Source organism: Hippoglossus hippoglossus, chromosome 17 (assembly GCF_009819705.1).
Source record: "Hippoglossus hippoglossus isolate fHipHip1 chromosome 17, fHipHip1.pri, whole genome shotgun sequence".
Taxonomy (NCBI): Eukaryota; Metazoa; Chordata; class Actinopteri; order Pleuronectiformes; family Pleuronectidae; genus Hippoglossus; species Hippoglossus hippoglossus.
Window position 1 is genome coordinate 21263686 of NC_047167.1, and position 17804 is coordinate 21281489.

Genomic DNA, 17804 nt, shown 5'->3' on the forward strand with positions numbered 1-17804 from the left:
AGTGTGATACCGCTTTGGAAAACCTCAAGAGCCCTTCTTTTTCTCTCTCGGTCTCTAAATGGCGTTTGCTGTTATTATGACGCGAGTTAGCGAGATTGATCCGCTCTGATGTAATCTCAGGTTGACTGAGTGGGCCTGGGAGGATGAGATCTGCCTCGGATTGATGAGGTCGATTGTTTGGGTGCTCCCGGTGCCGTTAAGATCCACAGATTCCGGCTCGCCACTGCATTTCAATTCTGCTTTATTTAGGCCCAAATCATGAATTGCTCCTCTTGTTGCTGATGCATGTGTGATGTTTCAGTCTACGCAGCATATGAAGATAGCATGAAGACACAGCGCTGTGCATAATGTGTGATGCAAATCCTCCCCAGGGGTCTAGTGCTCATGGTTAGAGCTTTGTTGGGAGTTTAATCAATCAGCCACGGCGCCTTAATTAATCGCCATGATGAACAGGAGAAATAATTGGTTTTCTGCCAGATGTGAATCTGTTGCAAACTAATGCCAACCAATCAGGATTCAATTTATAATCGCAAATGATCTGGACGACAAAACACTTCTAGGATCAGAGAAGAAGAATAAACCCACAAGACAATAGCAGTAATGTAGCTTTGGATTTGTGATTCTGATGGGAGACAGTTGACTTGGTTTTAGACGCCTAATTGAATCCACATTGTATCAGAACCATCACCAGCCTCGTTGATTGAAAACTTGGGTGAATGTTCGTGTATGTCAACGTCTTTTTATCAGTTAAACAAACATATTGCTAATTAATTGGCATGATCAGTATGAGTAGAATTAATTGGACTCCCCCTACAGATGTTTCTGAATGAATCTGCAGAAAACTAATGAGGGGTGTCTGGTTTTCCACCGATGCAGCAGATGTCATTACCTGCAGCCCACACTGACAATACTGATCGTCCCCATTCCAATCAGACCAGGAACCCAGTGGCTGAAACAAATGGAAAAGCACTGGAGCCAGTAAATAGTGAGGGTCGAGATTGGAAACCACTGGTTTAGCCCTCTGCCGGCAGAGCCAAATGGAAAAATAGCTTAGGCCTCTTATTAATGTCACAGTGGCTAGGCGGTAATTCCCCCAGGCTCTGTGTACCTCGGCTTGTTAATGAGTCACTGCTTATCAGTCAGCCTTGTTAACAGGCAGAGGCCTCCCATCCAAACCGCCTACTGCTATTGTACGCTAGCCGTACTGTGTATTAGCCAAATGTTCCCCCATCTTGGCACACAGGAAGTTACACAGTAAACAACAGCAGCACACACAGGAAGTGGGCATCGGGCCAGCGAGAAATATCTGGTCGAAGGGGGAAAGGAGCCCATTTTGTGGCAGGATAAAGTGATCCACACACACATGCGGCGCCCTCCCACCTGTAAATCTTACACACACTACGACAGGTCCACACTGCTCCCATCCTTTAATCCTTATTTCATTACTGGCCTCAGCTGGAGGCTTCGGGCTTCCTTGGGTTGTTCTGACCAGCAGAACTCGTTGAGGTAAATAAACTATTAGGCGTGTTTCTTGTCACGAAAGCAAACATTCTCCTGGGGGCTGGGATCAGGCTGCCATGGAGCGGAGGGCCAGGTGGCTGATGGGAGGCCACTGCACGCTGCTCCACTTGTACACAGTGCCCCGGCAGACGGACCCTCCACTCTCCACAGCGGCCCCCCGAGGTAACTGGGTCAGCTGTACAGAACCAGGGCACAGCCGGCCAATTGCATGCCTAATCTGTGCCCTTCTGAGAGGCACTTTTCATCCGCAGTGCATGGCTGCACATCCAGCTGTGGAAATGGATATGTCAAATGGCGTGCAATTAGTGTCTCCCCGATTCGTTCACTTGCTCTAAGGAAGCCTGGTCACAGATAAATCCCTGAAAAATACAGAGTTAGCGCTGTCCTCTCTCTGACTGGAACATACATCAATGAAGACGAGGCAGCTGAGGACCTCAGGAATGTAAACAGACGTGACATGCAGCCTGTTGGTTACTGCATCATAATCAGCCCCAGTATCTCATGAGGGCAGCTCTTCGTCTCGTTTCCCCCTGTGATGATGAGACTGCGTGTTTTGAATTCACCGTGGACCCGACGATGGGCCGTCCTCCGCTCTTTGATGGCTCATCTGCCCTCGCATTGATTCGCTGAGCTAATCGCTTTTTCCCCTTCTCTCTGATACATAACATTGAATAATTTATGCTAAGTAGACCCTTCTGTTGCATGGCCTCTCAGCGCGGAGATCTCCATTATGACGCCATTATCTCGCTGCCCACCCCGCCCTACTCCATCGTCTACTTAACAGCTCGGCTGCTGTGTCACAACAACCCCAATCAGAGGGATCCGAACAGATGTGAGCGATGGACCACACAATGCACAACACACGATATTTCCCCCCCATCAAGCTGCGACACAACTACTTGCCAGATCTCTCAAAAGACTGAAAACTATATAACAAGATTCATTTATATATCCATAGTTTCCTGCCTGCTGGATTTCTGGCAGTGTTCTTTGTGCAGTTTGTCCCAAAACAGCTCAGTCCCTTGTTTGTCAGTGAAGTCTATAAATTGTCAGTATTTCTTAAACCAATGGCAACAAGACAAGTTCCTGTACTTTTCCTGATGGAACTGGGCATTTAGAGTCGGATTTACGTCTTCCTGTGCAGCAAAAAACAGGCCGAGGATTCCGGTTCAAACTGGCTTTATTTCGTTGCAGAATCTCTATTAGTTTTATTTCAGCGTAGTTAATATTTGAAGCTTCGAGATAAAATTTAAAGACAAAGACGTTAACAACATGCAGAGTGAAAGTCAGCCCTCCTCCTTTCAACTTCCCTCTCTGACGTGTTTTCTCATCTCTTACACACTGTCAGACGTCCCGGGCTTAATTACTCTCCTTGACTGACATGATAATGTTAAACAGCGCTTAGGTGAAACCAAAGCAAGAATTGGTCATGCATGGTCAGGCCTCCTGCTAGGCACACCTTAATCAAATGTGACGTGTGTCTGAATGCGAGCCAAAATCGTTTGCGGACCCAAATAACAAACCACCGCCTGCGTTTCAATGACAAGCTACACGGCTGGGGTCAGCACTCTGACGAGAGATTGATATTTCATCATCAGCACCTCAATCTGGAGATTGTTTGTGCATTTCTCATCCTCAACAGCTTTCAGGGCCTCGACAGGCTTCTATTTGCATTTGTTTAGCACTGACCTCATCCCAGATTCTTGGCACAGCCGGATTGTTTTACACTTTTTATTGCACTGACCACTGTGAGCTCACACTGACAAGTCCTCCACTCCCCCACACCGTATACACCAACACGCAGCAGCACAAGGATGCATTATTCATCTGGAAGTGGAAAACAGCTGATGTGGATAAACATCAAGTGGTAGTACAGTAAATGTGGTGTGTGTGTGTGTGTGTGTGTGGGTTTGCTTGCATGTGTGTCCATGCACGTGCGGGTTCTCACGGATTTATTCAGATTCGTGAAAACATGTGGGTTTGGAAAGGGACCTAAGGAATCTCTGAGAATACATTACAAATGCAAATCGGGGGAATGTCTATTAGAAGACTTCCCACCTGCTGTATCATCTTGTGGTTCTTTGCCAAGCGCAATTAAATCACAACCGTAATGGGGAAGTGCCAACAGGATGCTACCTGTGTCAATCAATTTTCTACGGATTAAGGGCCAATCGCGATGCTCCGTTTCGCTTTCGGCACAATTCGCCCTCTAAAGGTTCCATTACTGTCCGCCATTCACTTGTTATGTAATAGGAAGAGCACATTGGACAGTGCTGCCCTGTGTACTTGGCGCTCAACAGCGGAGATGATATCATTACATATTGCCTCCCTCATCAAATCCTCTTTTCCATCCACTCATCACCGGCTCAACCGCGACACATGTCAGGTGTCTGCTCAGTAAGTGCACACTCCTGTGTGGCTATTTGAGAAAGTACAAGACGCTTACAGCTTATCTCCATGCTGCATGGAGCTCGAACACAGATATAGTCTGTGCACATGTAAAGACCGAGATGCTGAGCAGGTGATCATGAAAAGAAAAGTGCCAGTGTGTGAGAGTGTGTGTGTGTGTGTGGGGGGGGGCTTTTGTAGGTCTTAGTTGGAGGTATCCAAGGGACTGAAAGTATCAGAGAGAAAGAGAAGAGGGCAAGTGAGGTACACCAGCGAGGCCCTGCAGTGTGTGTGTGTGGCCCTGTGCCCACGTGCAAGTCACACACATTCCTCAAAAACAACGGCAGAAATTCCACTGGGGTCCGGGCAAGGTGGGAGTGTCCCATGTGCTTATTAACGGCTCCGTGATTCCCTTGTCATAAAACAGGAAACAACGAAAAAGCCTCAAGTCAACAGATAAGGGGCACCGCCGGAGAGAGAAAGAGAGGGTCGGGGAGGTCAGGGGCCCGGGGACCGACAGCGAGATAGAGAGAGAATAGGAGGCGGATGGACGGAGAGAGGGAGCGAGAGGTGCTTACCGTAGACAATGTTGCTGTGGACCGCAGCTGCGAATAGTACTGTCAATAAGCTGACACTCCATACTGCGGAGGGGGCTGATGGGAAGGCCATGGCGGGGCGCACAGATCCGCCTGTCTCACTGAATCCTCAGGAGGGCAGAGGGGCTCTGGAGTGTCACCTGCAGGGGGAGAGCAGAGGAGGGATTTAGGACGAGGAGCAGGACATGCACACTGGTCACTAATTGCGTCCCCTGCCATTGGTTGGCTGCTGCTGAATAAACGCTTGGCCCACCCGTGGCTCACGCGTTGCTCCATGGGTAGGCCTGTTTATCGATCTGCTTGTGTCACACCATACAGACGAACTGAGGGGGGGGGGGGTGATGGAGGCAAACAGCAGAGAAGATGGTGGTGATGGTGTTAAGGTGGTAATGAGGAGGAGGAGGGGGGGGTGAGGTGCATGTGACTCTTGTTCTAAGCTTGTGGAGTGAAGGAGTGTAGAGATTACACACATAGGAAGAATGAAGGATCAGAGGAGGAGAAGGGAAAGAAGACAAAAGCAGCAGTGATGCACCTGTCCACTGAGGATACACAGACATAATAGCCTCTATCTCTCTCTTTCTCACACACACACACCTTCTCCCCCCCCTCTCTCTCTCTCACGCACATTCCTTAAAATAGCCGTATCCTGCGCCGAGGTGAGCCCCTCGCTCCATCTGCCTTATTGTCGGCCCGGAGAGGGAGCGGTGGATGGAAGTGTTGCCTGCGGGACGGGCGCGCGGTTAGGGCGGGGACAGAGCGGGGAGTGGGGCGGGTGGGAGCACGGGATGGGAGAGGGAGGCAGGGAGGTGGGGACTGGGAGGGGATGTGGGGTGGGGGCTGTGTTTATTGTTGCTCCAGCCCTTTTTCCTGTTGGAGCAGCGATGGCGAAGGAGAAAAAAAAAAAATGAAAACAAAACTAGAACAAGTGCACGCATCCGTGGGAAATAGAGATAATCACGGGCTGAGGGGGGGACACAAGTTCCTGCCCGTCCATGCTCTAACGTGCACGGGAATAATAACCGTAATGACAACAATGATAATAATAATAATAATAATAACAGCTCGTGGTTGGAGCCTGCGTCGCTGCGTCGGAGCGCGGCGGCACCGGATGCGTGTTCCCCGGCTCAGCTCGGAGCGCGTCTCCCTCGCACCTTCTCCGGCACTTGCAGAAATATGTGATAGTGACGGGATGAGATTTAGAGACTCTTGTGGAGGCTGGAGGGGGAGAAGAGGAGGAGGAGGAGGAGGAGGCTGCTCCTGCTGCTGCTCCTTCTGCTGCACACCGCAGCCCAGCCACCGGAGCTGGGAGAGGAGAGGGGGCAGAACGCGCAGCCCCACAACCAAACGCATATCCAGAGTAAATTATAAGACACACACAGGGATTACGCAGCTCTCTCTCTATGGGTTCGGGCTGGCATCACGGATTACGCACACAAACACACACACACACACACACACACACAGTCATAAACCAAGAGTGCGCGCACAGACACATTCCTGGAGACTGAAAAGCGTCAGCACTGACAGGTGTCTCCACACACACACACACACACTCACTAACCCCGGACAATAACACAAACTGCAAAGCAATGCACGGCAACAGCCACACGCACACTCGCGCACACACACACACCGTTATATTCCGCCTCCGGTGTCCGGTTTTGTTCGCTGGGCTCCGGTAAGGTCCTCGGTGAGGTGCCTCCTCTGATGCGCAGCTTGTCCGGAGCCTCCTCGCAATCTGCTGTTATCGACTTTTCTTTTATTTGATCTCCTTGTTCCTTCACTCGACTCCTTGTTGTTCTTTCCTTTTTGTCCTCCTCTCTCTCTCTCTCTCTCACTCTGTTTGTATCTCTATCTCTCTCTCGCTCCCTCTCCACGGCTACCGTTCACTGCAGCAAAAACAGTCTGTCTGAAAGGAGAGAGGGAGGGAGGGAGAGAGGGAGGGGACAAGGCTGAGAGAGAGAGGGAGGGAGGGAGGGAGGGGGGAGAAGAGGGGAGGGGAGGGAGGGGATTTTAATACGATTTGGCCCGTACCACCGGGATAACAGGGCCAGAGCAGGGGGCCTACAGCCTGAGCACAACATGGAGATGGAGCAGATAAAAGTGTGATCTCACTATCCACAAAGAAATCATCCCAACGTCCCTGTAACACTCCACAGCGAGTAAACCCCCAGACCTCATCCAGCTTGATGGGATCTGATTGGCTCCTGTGGTCCTTCCTCACTGCAGCAGGACATCCACCTTTTTTCCAAAATCACAGGCCCAACATGTGGAAAATGTGTCTGCTCTATCTCCAGACGCAGCAGCAGCAGCAGCAGCAGCAGAGGTCACCCCAAGTTGATAGTCACGCTTCTCGTCGGCCTCTAATGTTTCTTATCATCGATATTACTGAGCTATTATTCCTATCTTACAGTGAGGCCCAGCGCTGCTTCCCGTAGGCCTGATCATTTGCAGTGTGGTAATGATAATGCCGAGTCCTTGGCCTTGTGGAGATCTGTCTCAGTGCATCCTGCTGCCTGTGCCTTTTATTGCGTCTTTCTTTAGCTTTTTTATCGCCTCAAAAATTGTATAATAACCCTCGTAATGTCTGAGCGTGATGATGTTTATACCCCTCTGAATGGCCAGTTTTGCAAATACTCTTAAACTCCATCTCGGGAATTGTCCCTACAGTTGATGTTTTCATGCGTCGGGCCCGTTTGGGAAGGAGGATCTGCGGGAGGGAGAAGGGGGGGAGGGAGGTTCAACTTGCCAGAGAGGATTAGGGATTAGTTTTACTGGCGGATTAGGTCTGTGTGTGGGGAGGCATGATGGGGTTAAACATGGATGGCGGCAGCCGCACGACAGCCCAATCACTGGTGGCGGCAGTGACAAACTGAAAACTGGGGGTGGTGGAAGCCATGGGGAGCCAGGAGGAGGTCGGACCGGAGAGATCTTCAAGCAAGCAGCTGATTCCCACACTTGGAGAACGTAAACAGGCCCAGTGCTGCTGCTGCTGCTGTGGGCCTCTATGGATGTGTTGAAGGGGCAATGTGGATTTCTTCCAAGGCAGAAACTGAAGTGCACCTTCAGGGGTCCTTGAAATGATTCCAGCAAGGTCCCCGCATGCAACCAAATTAAAAAACACACTCCTGCAAGTCTCCCCCTTCGCACCGCCACACTGTAGTTAGAGTCCATAATTCAAAGCAAAATCTGCATGCACACACAAAAATGTTGAGACGACACCATTTTCTGGCACTGAGTCATTTATGTCCCAAGTAATCCGAGGTCTTTATCTCCCCCTCTGTCCCTACACCAAATGGGAGAATGGGAACGCGGCATCTGGCGCCGTTAAACACATGTTACGAGGACAGAAAAGGGGCTTTAAAGGTTTTGTTATTGGAGCTGCGTTATTTAGAAGCTTTAGCTGCGCTTTTTAAATGAGTGGAGGTGTCTGCACCGCGCTCCAGCGGAGGTCTGCTCCTGCTCTGCTCTCAGGCTTTGTGCTCGTTGGAAATCTGCATATTAAAGCGCTGACCTTTGCGCGCTGAAAAGGCTCGTGCATGTGAAATCTCCGTGACAATTCAGTCACGTGCACTGTGGCCGTGTGGACCTCACAGCCTTTTATCCTTCTTTCCTTCCATCCATCCATCCATCCTTCTACTCCTCCTCTCATGAGCAGCCTTGTGACACAGGCTGCTTGGCCAGGCTGCAAAATCATCTCCTCTTTACTCCATCACTCCTTTTCCTCTCATCCAAAAGGCGACACACTTTGTAATCACATCTCTGCCGGGACTCGAACCCGGAGCCTCTGGATTAGAAGTCCAGCGCGCTATTCCATTGCGCCACAGAGACCCAGCGACGCGTTCTGTGATCAAAAGCTTCTTTACACTCCTCCTCCCAGCCCTGCTCAGCATCCTCAGCATCCCTCAGCATCAGGACCACAGGCCTGGGGAAAGAATTACCCTGCCGCCCGGTAGGGGGTGCTGTCTCCACCTTAATCATCAGCCCCCATGTGCGTCACGGGAGACACATCCCACCCCCCATCTCTCCAGCCCATTGCTTTCACTTAGGTTATCTCATCAAAACATCACGATGGTGATATTATCAGGGCAAAAGCAAAGGATGGAACATCTAACATGGTAAATGCATCGATAGCTTTGAAGCACAGCGCTCCCCCAGTGAACAGCCCACGTTTTTATCACATCTCCTTTTCACTAGATACTGTATTTAGAATAGAATTTGAATGTACCTGCTGACCAGTACAACTTCAAATCAGACAAATACATGGGAAGGCAATACATTCAAATTAAAATAGCACTTTAATTTCTGTGGGTTAAAATTCAACAGTCACTATAAAAAAACTGTTGAGAAGCAGTTAGGGTGCCACAATTAAACACAATTAAACCAGCAGTCATTAGTTAAGAATGCTGATCGCACGCGGGATAAAATACTTATATATATAAAATAAAATATATATATATATTCTGTTGCCAGAGTTTCCACAGACTTGGTTTCATAAATACAGTTTTCCACCGAGCGGCGGTCTGGCTCTTGCTTGTCAATCACAGCAGCACACTGCAGGGTGATTGATCAGCTCAGCAGGAAATGTGTCTTTAAGATGGATTAGACCCGATGCAGGGAAACAAATTCACTCCCAACAAGAAGTCGGATAAAAAGGGCAATTTTGCAAGTGTAGATGTTACAGATGACGATTGTTCTGAGGTGACAACTGTTAAATATAGAAATGCTAGAGGGGAATACAACGATCAAACAGCTGTAGATTAACTTGCCTTTCATAAAATCTGAGTCATGGACAGTTTGCTGCGTCTTTCATAAACAGCCTGTTTGATCCTGTGTGTGACACACAAATAAAAGTCAGCGCAAATGCTGCCCGACAGGCGTTTCCCCTTCGAGCCACCAGGAGCAAAATGATAAACCAATTTTGTCGGCGTGAGCGAGACTAAGTGGTCGTGTTGTTTCTCTGAAAGTTTGCCTGATCTAAACAGACACATTCTAGAAACCACTGCTACAGAACAGTGTGAGCGCAGCCTCCCCCCCACAGAACGTTTACCATTGTTCCCCCCCCCCCCATGCTCACTTGTACTGTACCTTACATTAACGGGAGTTGGATCTGACGTTACATCACTCACTTGCTTTTATTCTCACTGCAGGACAAACGCTGTTCAGGTGCAGCGTGTAGCTCCGGCACGCGTCAGCGGGGAGCGAGGCCCGAGGAAGGCTGCCGGTGAGGAGCCTGTGCTCATACACAGCTTCCACCACTGGGCTGCCGCTCTGTATTTCAGCCCCTGGATCTTTCCCGGTGTTAAAAATGCATCTGAGCAGCTGCAGCCCGGAGAAGGTAAAATATGAATGACAGCCTACAGTAAACAGCCTCTGTACACACACACACACACACATTCCTGTACACAGTGGCTGGGCCTGCAGCACCAGAGCACTTAGAGCATAAAGTGATTAATGAGTGTGACGTCACAGCACTATCAGACAAATTACATAAGGATAGAACATGTAGGACAGCGCCAGTGGTTGTTCACATCGTGAGCAAGTGCAAAATAAACTGGGTCACATTTGCATGCACTTTGCACCCGTGCTGCATTTGATGACCCCAAAGCTTTCCACAGGATAATTAATTCCAGGGGACAAAACACCACAACACCTTCTCTGCATACAGTATAATATAATCCTTTATTTGGTACTTGTAGTAAATGTTGCCTGCAGCCGGCCAGAACAGAGCATATACACAAAACATCTTCAAGGTGCATCCAGTCCACAATCCCTCCACCACCCTTCTCTGGTTTCCTTCCTGCTCGTCTCGTCTCCTGCGCTCAGAGCAGAGCCAAGGCGATGGAGGTGATGATGGACAGACCAATCACGGTGTAGCCGGTGCGGTAGACCTCTGGGATTTTGAAGCCTTTCCCGACGTCCCAGAACTGATTTAAATAATAATATTAATAAACAAATTTTTAAAAAAAGGAGAGAGGAGAAGGAAGACAATTTAGTACACGAGACACTGTCAGTTTTATGAGTGCTGACAAATATATTCCATTTTCTATCAAAACTGTAAAATAAGCAAACATGACAAAAATGAAAAATGTGACAAATTACAAAGTTCACATCAAACAAGAAACACGGTGATGGAAACAAACGACAGAAGAACATTAATTATACTCTAGTATGAGGGAAACAAACATTTGATGGGTCTATGAATAAAATTATGAAGTCTTACCAAGTGGCGGACGCCATTATAGGTGTGGAACGACACAGGGAAGGCGATGCCAAACTTGGCCAACCCAATGAGAAAGGGGCCGACAGACAGCGAGTGGATCAAGTCCAGGTAGTATGGGTATTGTCCCGGCAAAACCAACGCTAACAGCGCAAAGGCTGAGATAGCTGCACGTAGACAAAAGTGATAAAAATGAGATGAGAGAAGTTTCTGTGTGTCTTTATACTGGAGTTTATTATGCAAGAAACACATCAAGCACCAAAAACACAAATACAATCTGTTTCCCTGCTGACCACCGCACTTTTAACAGGCTCCTCATTGGCTGCCTGTTACTGCTCTCAACAGCAGTGTCAAAGTTTCTGCTTCTGTGCTGCCGCGATGTTTAAAAAGCAGAATGGCAGGAGAAGCGTTTAATAATTTCCCAAGAGCGAACAAACAAAGAAAACGCTGCATGTGTTTATAAACAACCTTTAAAATGAACGTTTCTTATTTTAGATGTATTTTTGCATTAAGTACGTTTTCCAGCCCAGAAAGCTGACACTGTGATTAATCACGTGTGACATTTTGTTAAAGTTGTGAGTGACTGTTTGTGAGTCAGAGTGGCCGTTGAGGGCCCTGACCCTTATTGAACCCATTGACACGAAAGCAAAATTGAATCCAGCTTTTGCAGCCTGACACATCGAGGTCAACGCTGCTGATGTACGATGTCACAGTAACACGGGCTCAAGCTTTGCACCAGACCAGCGGCTAAAAGCTCGTCAGCGCATCAGCAGTCCAGTGCTGGACTTTATTCTCTCATGCAAAGGGTTGAATTGTATTGAACAACTTGTGTTTTATAATGCCAGTAAACGCTCTTAGCAGAAATCAATAAGAGATGGACTAAAATGCCCTGAAGAGATTTGCTGGGTCAATCAAAAGCTGAGAGAGAAGCTTCACAGAATAACAACAACAAGAAGAAAGGGCTTGCACATGTTAATAAAGTATAATAAACTGTTTTAAGACAAAACTGACACAAGGAGTTTATCAAGTCAGGGATGTGTTACCTCCGCTGAGCCCCACACCAGTTCCTCTGTGCGTGACCGACATCATCATGGGGACGGACCATCTGCAACACAAAGGAAACACAACACGTTTATTAGGTTCACATGCTCTAATATTCAGAAAATACATCACTGTCCTCAAACTGTCCATTGCTGCAACTCTTTTCAGCCTCCATCTGAAACACTTGGTTTTAGCTCCTGTCTCTTTAAGGCCCCCTCTCAAAACCCTAGTCTGCTCTGATTGGCCAATTGAATCGCTCTGTTATGATTGGTCAACTAATTCCAGCGTGTGTAGGAAACGTCGACCTCAGCTAATCTATTTGTCCTGGCTTTAAAAGGGGGGGGGGGTCGTGCTAGACTAGCTGCAAGGCGTGCTACTGACTCTGGGTTTCAAGTTTTCTGTGGGGGAGAGAAACTCCCTTTACCACAGACTTTGGGTTTTTTAACTTCTGCAGAACGTTTACACCCAAAGAAAAATCCTATAGGACACAGTAAAGGAAAGAGAAACTTAAAAGAACGTCCAGTCTCCTTTAAAACAGATGGTAGCGATGGATTCAATCACTAAATCTCAAATGTTGCAAACAACCACTGGGTGAGGAGAGAAAAGGCCAGAGACAAAGTGCTCGGGCACAATTCAGCCATAAAAATGATCCCAGATGACTGATAAATGATAAAATTAGCCAGAAGGGAAACCTGGTGAGAAACTGCAAGGTAGACATACCTTCTTTACTCAAGGTTTTATTATTCTAATAACTGCCTGACAGTACATCACAGTACTTATTGCACTACATGTATCCACAGGCATACAAATCTCCGGTAATGGGGTCTTATCCTGCTGTTTTATAAGCATTAAAAGATTGAAAAGACTGCAGGATGTGAACCGCAACATCATTCTCAACGTGGATAATGTGCTGCAGGAGACTTTTATTGTCTTTGAAAATATGAAGCTGAAATTGTAAAACATAAATGGAGCATATTGTTTCACTTGAACAACTGAGTCATCTCCATCCTTCACTCGAGAATGTTTTCTGAACAACAACAGGGCAACACTCAGTGCTGAATGTGGGATGAGGAACTTACTGGTAGATGGTGAGATGTGGAGACATGGGTCGATTTAATTTGGCATTTTTGGCCCAGAACTTGTTCATCTCCTCCTTCGCTGTGGTTCCCATTGGAGCCACACTGTAATGGAAAGAGAGTTGGTGTTTGTATATTTGCATCATTACTATGTACATGATGACGGACATAGTTCTTGCTCTCTCTCACACACACAACTCACTGTCTGTAGATGACACTGTACTGTGGTCTGGCGAGACACACACCCGGACGGGCAAACGCCCTGAAATCAAAAGAGAAGAAAGAAGTTTTAAAATGAATATTTAACATCAGGGTTTGTGTGTCTGTGGTCAAACGCTGGAGGAAAATCATACAGACACACAGTATCTTGTACCTTTAAAGATTTTGTGACTGTTTGAAAAAGAGTTTCATAAGAAAAATAATAATTAATAACAAGGAAAGGATTTAAAGTAAGAAAGAATCCATCAGAAACGACAAATATTGCACAAAAACAAACATAGGATTATTTAAATTATAAGATCTATTCATGAATTTACACAGAGAATATTTGCTCAGACATTATCTTCTGACAACATAATTTGTAAAACAAGGTACAATGTTCAATCTATTTCTCTTTTGTTAACCCTAAAACATATATCCTGTACTGATCAAAAGTTTTAAGCACTTCAGATGTTTAGATTCTCACTGATCCCAAATTCTTTCAGCGACATAAAAATGACTGTTAAATATACAGCCAGAGTCATTAAGGACCATCCTTAAACAGAAAAGTGTCTGGAGCCCACACAGTTTGGATTTTAACATCATGGAGTTTACTTTACTACTTTTTTTCTGTGTACTGCACTTACATAAATATAAAAATCTATTAATGGAATTAGTTATAAAGGCATTCCCACTGTTAGTTTAATAACCGCACCCAAAGCTTTTGTACACTGATAAAATATTTCACTGGAATATGATCAAAAGGCGTGACCTTCAGACGGTACTGTGTACAGCCTATATGAGATATGTCTATAGATCTAAAGCCCTTGTTTATAGATATGGATAGACTGTAATCACCATGATTTACAGATTGATTCTATATAAAGATGAAGGTCAAGTTATTTGTTATGTCCTCATGTCCTAGGTTATAACCCATCCAGGCAATTTCACCTTTTTAAATATCTTCATTAAACTCATTAAAGTCAGATTTCCACTGAAAGAAATGTAGTTTCCTGTGGACGATAAGTTGTTGGCTCGACTCTGGCAAATCAATGTTATTATAGAGAACATGTGAGAAGAGGAAGGGAATCTGTTCTGAGTTAAAGGAGAAACACACAAACCAGGAGCAGAGATAACTTCGGTTTTCAGAAGACCAGGTAAAGGACCCGGTGCTTCTCTCTAACTCACACCTACGGTCCTTGAAGTGGACAAAGTTCAACTAGTATCTGACTTTCCACTCTGTTCATATTCTGTCCGTGAAGGCACCACCGAGGAGCAACGCCCGACTGTGGGCTAACTCCGAGCTAACTCAAGCTAACCCCTCTTAGTAGGAGATACAGAACAACAACAGCAGCAAACAACGCACATGTGACGAGTGAATGACGCAAACAGAGGAGTTCGAGTCCGGCTTTAATAACAACTAGAGCCACTTTCAAAGTTAGTGTCCACAGCCGACAGCTGTTAGCCTGCTAGCTAATGTCAGCTAGCGTCGCGTAGCTGCATATTTACCACACACACGGATAAAACCCGGTATGTGACCCCGCTGTCAGCCGCGTGAGGCTAAACGCTAACCTGTGGATGATGTTCACGTGTTTACCTGCTAAGCTAACGCATGCATATGACTCTAAACAGCACAGACACTGTGAAGCACAGACGGACTGACCTTAGCAGCAGCGCCATGTTTGACAGGCTTTCGGGCGGAAGTGACGTGGGCGGATGTTGTTGTTCCGCCCGTTCATGTCGATATCCACGAGGGCGCGACTCCAGAAGGTCAGAGCAGGTCACAGTGAGGGGGGGGGGGGGGAATACAGGGGAAGTCTGTGATTCTACTGTTCTGTCTGTTCTGTCTGTTCTTATCTCTATCTCTCTTTCTTTCTTTCATTTGATCTTTCTTTGATTTGATCTTTCTTTCATTCACATAAATTAGTTTTGTTTTCAAACTACCAGCAACATGGTTTCTAATTTACCTGTTGCTGCACCTATGGTATTTTTCTTGGTTGTTTTTGTTAGATTTTATGTGACAGTTACTATTCCTGCCCCCCCCCCACCCTCTCTCTCTTTTCTCCCCTCTTTTCCACCCACCTGTCCTCTCCCCCCACATTTTCTCCCCTCACCCCACCAGTCGAGGCAGGTGGCCGTCCACATTGAGTCTTTTCCTCTCCACAGTTGTCTTCTTCTTCTTCTTCTTCTTCTTCTTCTTCTTCTTCTTCTTCTTTCTTGTTGTTGGAACTGTTGGGTTCCTCTATAATTCTGTGAGGTCTCCACTTTACTGTGTAAAGGGCCTGGAGGTAATGTACGTTGTTATTTGGTGCTATACAAATAAAATGTAATTGAATTTGTTCTTAACTTTCTTCTCACTTTGTAACTGACTGGAATACGGATATATTCATGTTATAAGTTTGTGGAGCATTATGTCCAGCATCAACTGGTCGACTTATCTACAAAGTCAAAGTAAGACAAGATGAGTAATGTGACCGAAAATACATTAAAAAGTCAAATTCAGCGATAGTAATCAGTGGAAAACATACACTTTGTCCTTTGTATTCAAATCTGTCTTCCACCAGTTTCTGTGTTATCCTCGTCAAAAGCAACCAGAATGACTCAGTAGAGCAGAAACCTCGGCCAAGAGCCAACAATCCCCTAAACTCCAATCAAGCCTCAAAGCTAAACCAGCAACACAATGCAGATCATGGAATCATAATCTCCTTTGCAGAAGAATGATCGGTTGAATAAAAGACAAAAACTAATCAAAAACCTACCTCCTCATGAAGCCACATTTAAATCCACTAGATCTGGATTTTTTTTGTATTTGTATTGCACACGCTCATAAATGTCAGTCCCCTCAATTTGTTTTTGTTTTTCCATCGAGATCCGTAAATTATACCCTCGGAAATAAGTGAAAAAACTGCCCTATCTCGCATTGTAAAAGACAGTGATACAAATCTGTTATGTTGCTCCATAATTTAATATAATGAAAAATTCTATGTAATCTCACTTGGCCCATTTCCCAACCAACCAACAAGCAAATGGACAGTGGTGAACACAAAACCTCCTTGATGGATGTAATAATGAGCAATAACAGCAATGTGATGAATAATAAATGAATCAGAGGTCAGGGATATTTTGGAATATATTTTATTTGGTACATTTCATATGATAAATGACATTAGTTACTCATACATCACGTTGGTAAAAGTGTATAAGGCACGAAGTTGTTCTGCTGGAAATGTTTTCGGAGAAATCAAAACAAAAACTCAAAGCACAATCGAAAAGCTTATTTTCAGCAGTTTCTTTTTTTTATGATAATCAGATTTGTGAACTGATCCATGTGATATCACAACTGACACACACACACACATTCACAGCTCTACCCTCCCAAACATACATATGCATACACACCCGCACACTCTCACAGACACGCAACTCACATGGACATTGTATGAATGTTAATAATACGTCTCCTGCTCCACCCAACCTAGAAGAGAGAGAAAGAGACAAAAACACAATATGAGAAAGAGAGAACGTGCGAGACACCGAAATGACAGACGAGCAGTTTTCATAATATCCTTTTGTGTCGCTCTATTTGTATTCATCTCGTTGCCTTTGTCTCTGTACATTTCCAAATGAATCCCCTTATAACTCTAAGAGTCTGATCAGCAGCCCGTGACGCACAGATTAACAGAAATGATTAACTGTCACTATAAATTGTATTTGTCTCCCCGTGTCTTGCCCCTCATCAGACGAAACGCCGTGGCAGTGAACAGATTCTGAGTCATTGTAGTGTGTACGTATCTTGTGTATGATCTTCGGGGCATATCTCAAGTGTCTTCATCAGCCTGCTTTCATTTCCTTTCTCATCATTTGCTGCCGTTTCTGCTGGTGTTGGACAGATATAATCTGTTTCCTGGTGCAAGGTTACGAGTTGACGGAGTTAAAAAAGATTTCTGCCGGAATATTTGTCATTTCGCTCGCAGCACTCTGCTAAAGGTTTTTTACCTCCAGGGCCAAAAGAAGAATCACTTAATGTTTTTTGTGTATTGTTCTTTTTCTGCCTTCATCCAAAAAGGCTGGAAATATCTTATGTTTTCACTTGTCTGTTAATGAGCGAGATATTTTAAGAAAGCTTTGGTCGCGGCTCAATAATTACATCAAATTAAATCACAGGGGTGAAGCGTGTGTGTGGTTTTTACTATTTATTGAACAGAACTCTAAAGCTAACTGTCGGGCGGCAATGCATTGACAAGCGTTTCTGTCAGAAATCAAACCTGGAAGACAAACAGTCGTCAGTCATGTGTTGCGGCGGCTGCAGTTTTGAAAGCTACAGGGAATTGTTCAGCATCGAGTGGTTCTGCCTGATGCCTGATGAATACCAGCTGCATTGATAAGGGTTAGAACTAAACCCGCCTATGTGGCTAAATGTAGGATTAACTTGTAATTTATGTAGAAATGCCAAAGAGTAGAATCTGCTACAATCATGGACTTTATCCCAAACAGAGAAACGAGAGAGATTTCACGACAGCTTGCTCCACTTTAAGAAACCCATAATTAAAGCTTACATCCTTTGTCGTCAATAATCATCTATAATTGCTCCAGATATTTTTTTTGCAGCAGTTTCCTTATTTTTATTTTTTTTTATCTCAGTTGGAAATAGTTCAAAGCTCTTTTCATGCATTTCTTTTGTGCTCCTTTAAATCTGTAAAGTATTTTTTAAGGATCCTTCAGGTCAGATCAGCAGAGCAGAGGGGAGATGACAGTCTACTCTTT

At 45.6% G+C, this 17804-nt stretch overlaps 3 protein-coding genes and 1 non-coding gene across 6 annotated transcripts in view; all 4 read right to left on the bottom strand.

The window, feature by feature from the left end:
• Positions 1-6422, bottom strand: part of cadm3 (cell adhesion molecule 3) — an 81006-nt gene extending 74584 nt beyond the window's left edge. Inside the window, exons 1-2 of one of the 2 annotated variants that reach the window (XM_034614002.1) lie at positions 6139-6422; positions 4488-4645 (exon numbers count right to left, since the gene is read on the bottom strand). In XM_034614002.1, coding sequence (XP_034469893.1) covers positions 4488-4578 — 91 coding nt within the window. In that variant the 5' untranslated portion in view covers positions 4579-4645; positions 6139-6422. The remainder of the gene's footprint in view (positions 1-4487; positions 4646-6138) is intronic. The other variant, XM_034614001.1, reaches the window with a different exon arrangement.
• A 1840-nt stretch (positions 6423-8262) lies between these two features.
• trnar-ucu lies at positions 8263-8336 on the bottom strand. The gene has a single exon. It is a non-coding gene; the product is annotated as a tRNA-Arg (tRNA).
• A 1828-nt stretch (positions 8337-10164) lies between these two features.
• On the bottom strand, positions 10165-14736 carry sdhc (succinate dehydrogenase complex, subunit C, integral membrane protein). The gene is made up of 6 exons (XM_034614390.1): positions 14704-14736; positions 13045-13104; positions 12846-12947; positions 11769-11830; positions 10729-10892; positions 10165-10432 (listed from the first exon to the last, which is right to left on the bottom strand). The coding sequence occupies exons 1-6, from the start codon at positions 14718-14720 to the stop codon at positions 10328-10330; spliced, it is 510 nt and encodes a 169-aa protein (XP_034470281.1). The 5' UTR covers positions 14721-14736; the 3' UTR covers positions 10165-10327.
• A 1732-nt stretch (positions 14737-16468) lies between these two features.
• Positions 16469-17804, bottom strand: part of atp1a2a (ATPase Na+/K+ transporting subunit alpha 2a) — a 32373-nt gene continuing 31037 nt past the window's right edge. For both annotated transcript variants that reach the window (XM_034612958.1, XM_034612959.1), the window contains exon 24: positions 16469-16515. In XM_034612958.1, coding sequence (XP_034468849.1) covers positions 16487-16515 — 29 coding nt within the window. In that variant the 3' untranslated portion in view covers positions 16469-16486. The remainder of the gene's footprint in view (positions 16516-17804) is intronic.

What these genes read in the sequence shown, in the direction of transcription:
- sdhc (XM_034614390.1), bottom strand. An exon ending in CCACATCTCACCATCTACCA is followed by an intron (nt 11,831 to 12,845) that starts GTAAGTTCCTCA and finishes TTTGTGTTGCAG; the next exon opens with ATGGTCCGTCCCCATGATGA. An exon ending in TGGTGTGGGGCTCAGCGGAG is followed by an intron (nt 10,893 to 11,768) that starts GTAACACATCCC and finishes GTCTACGTGCAG; the next exon opens with CTATCTCAGCCTTTGCGCTG.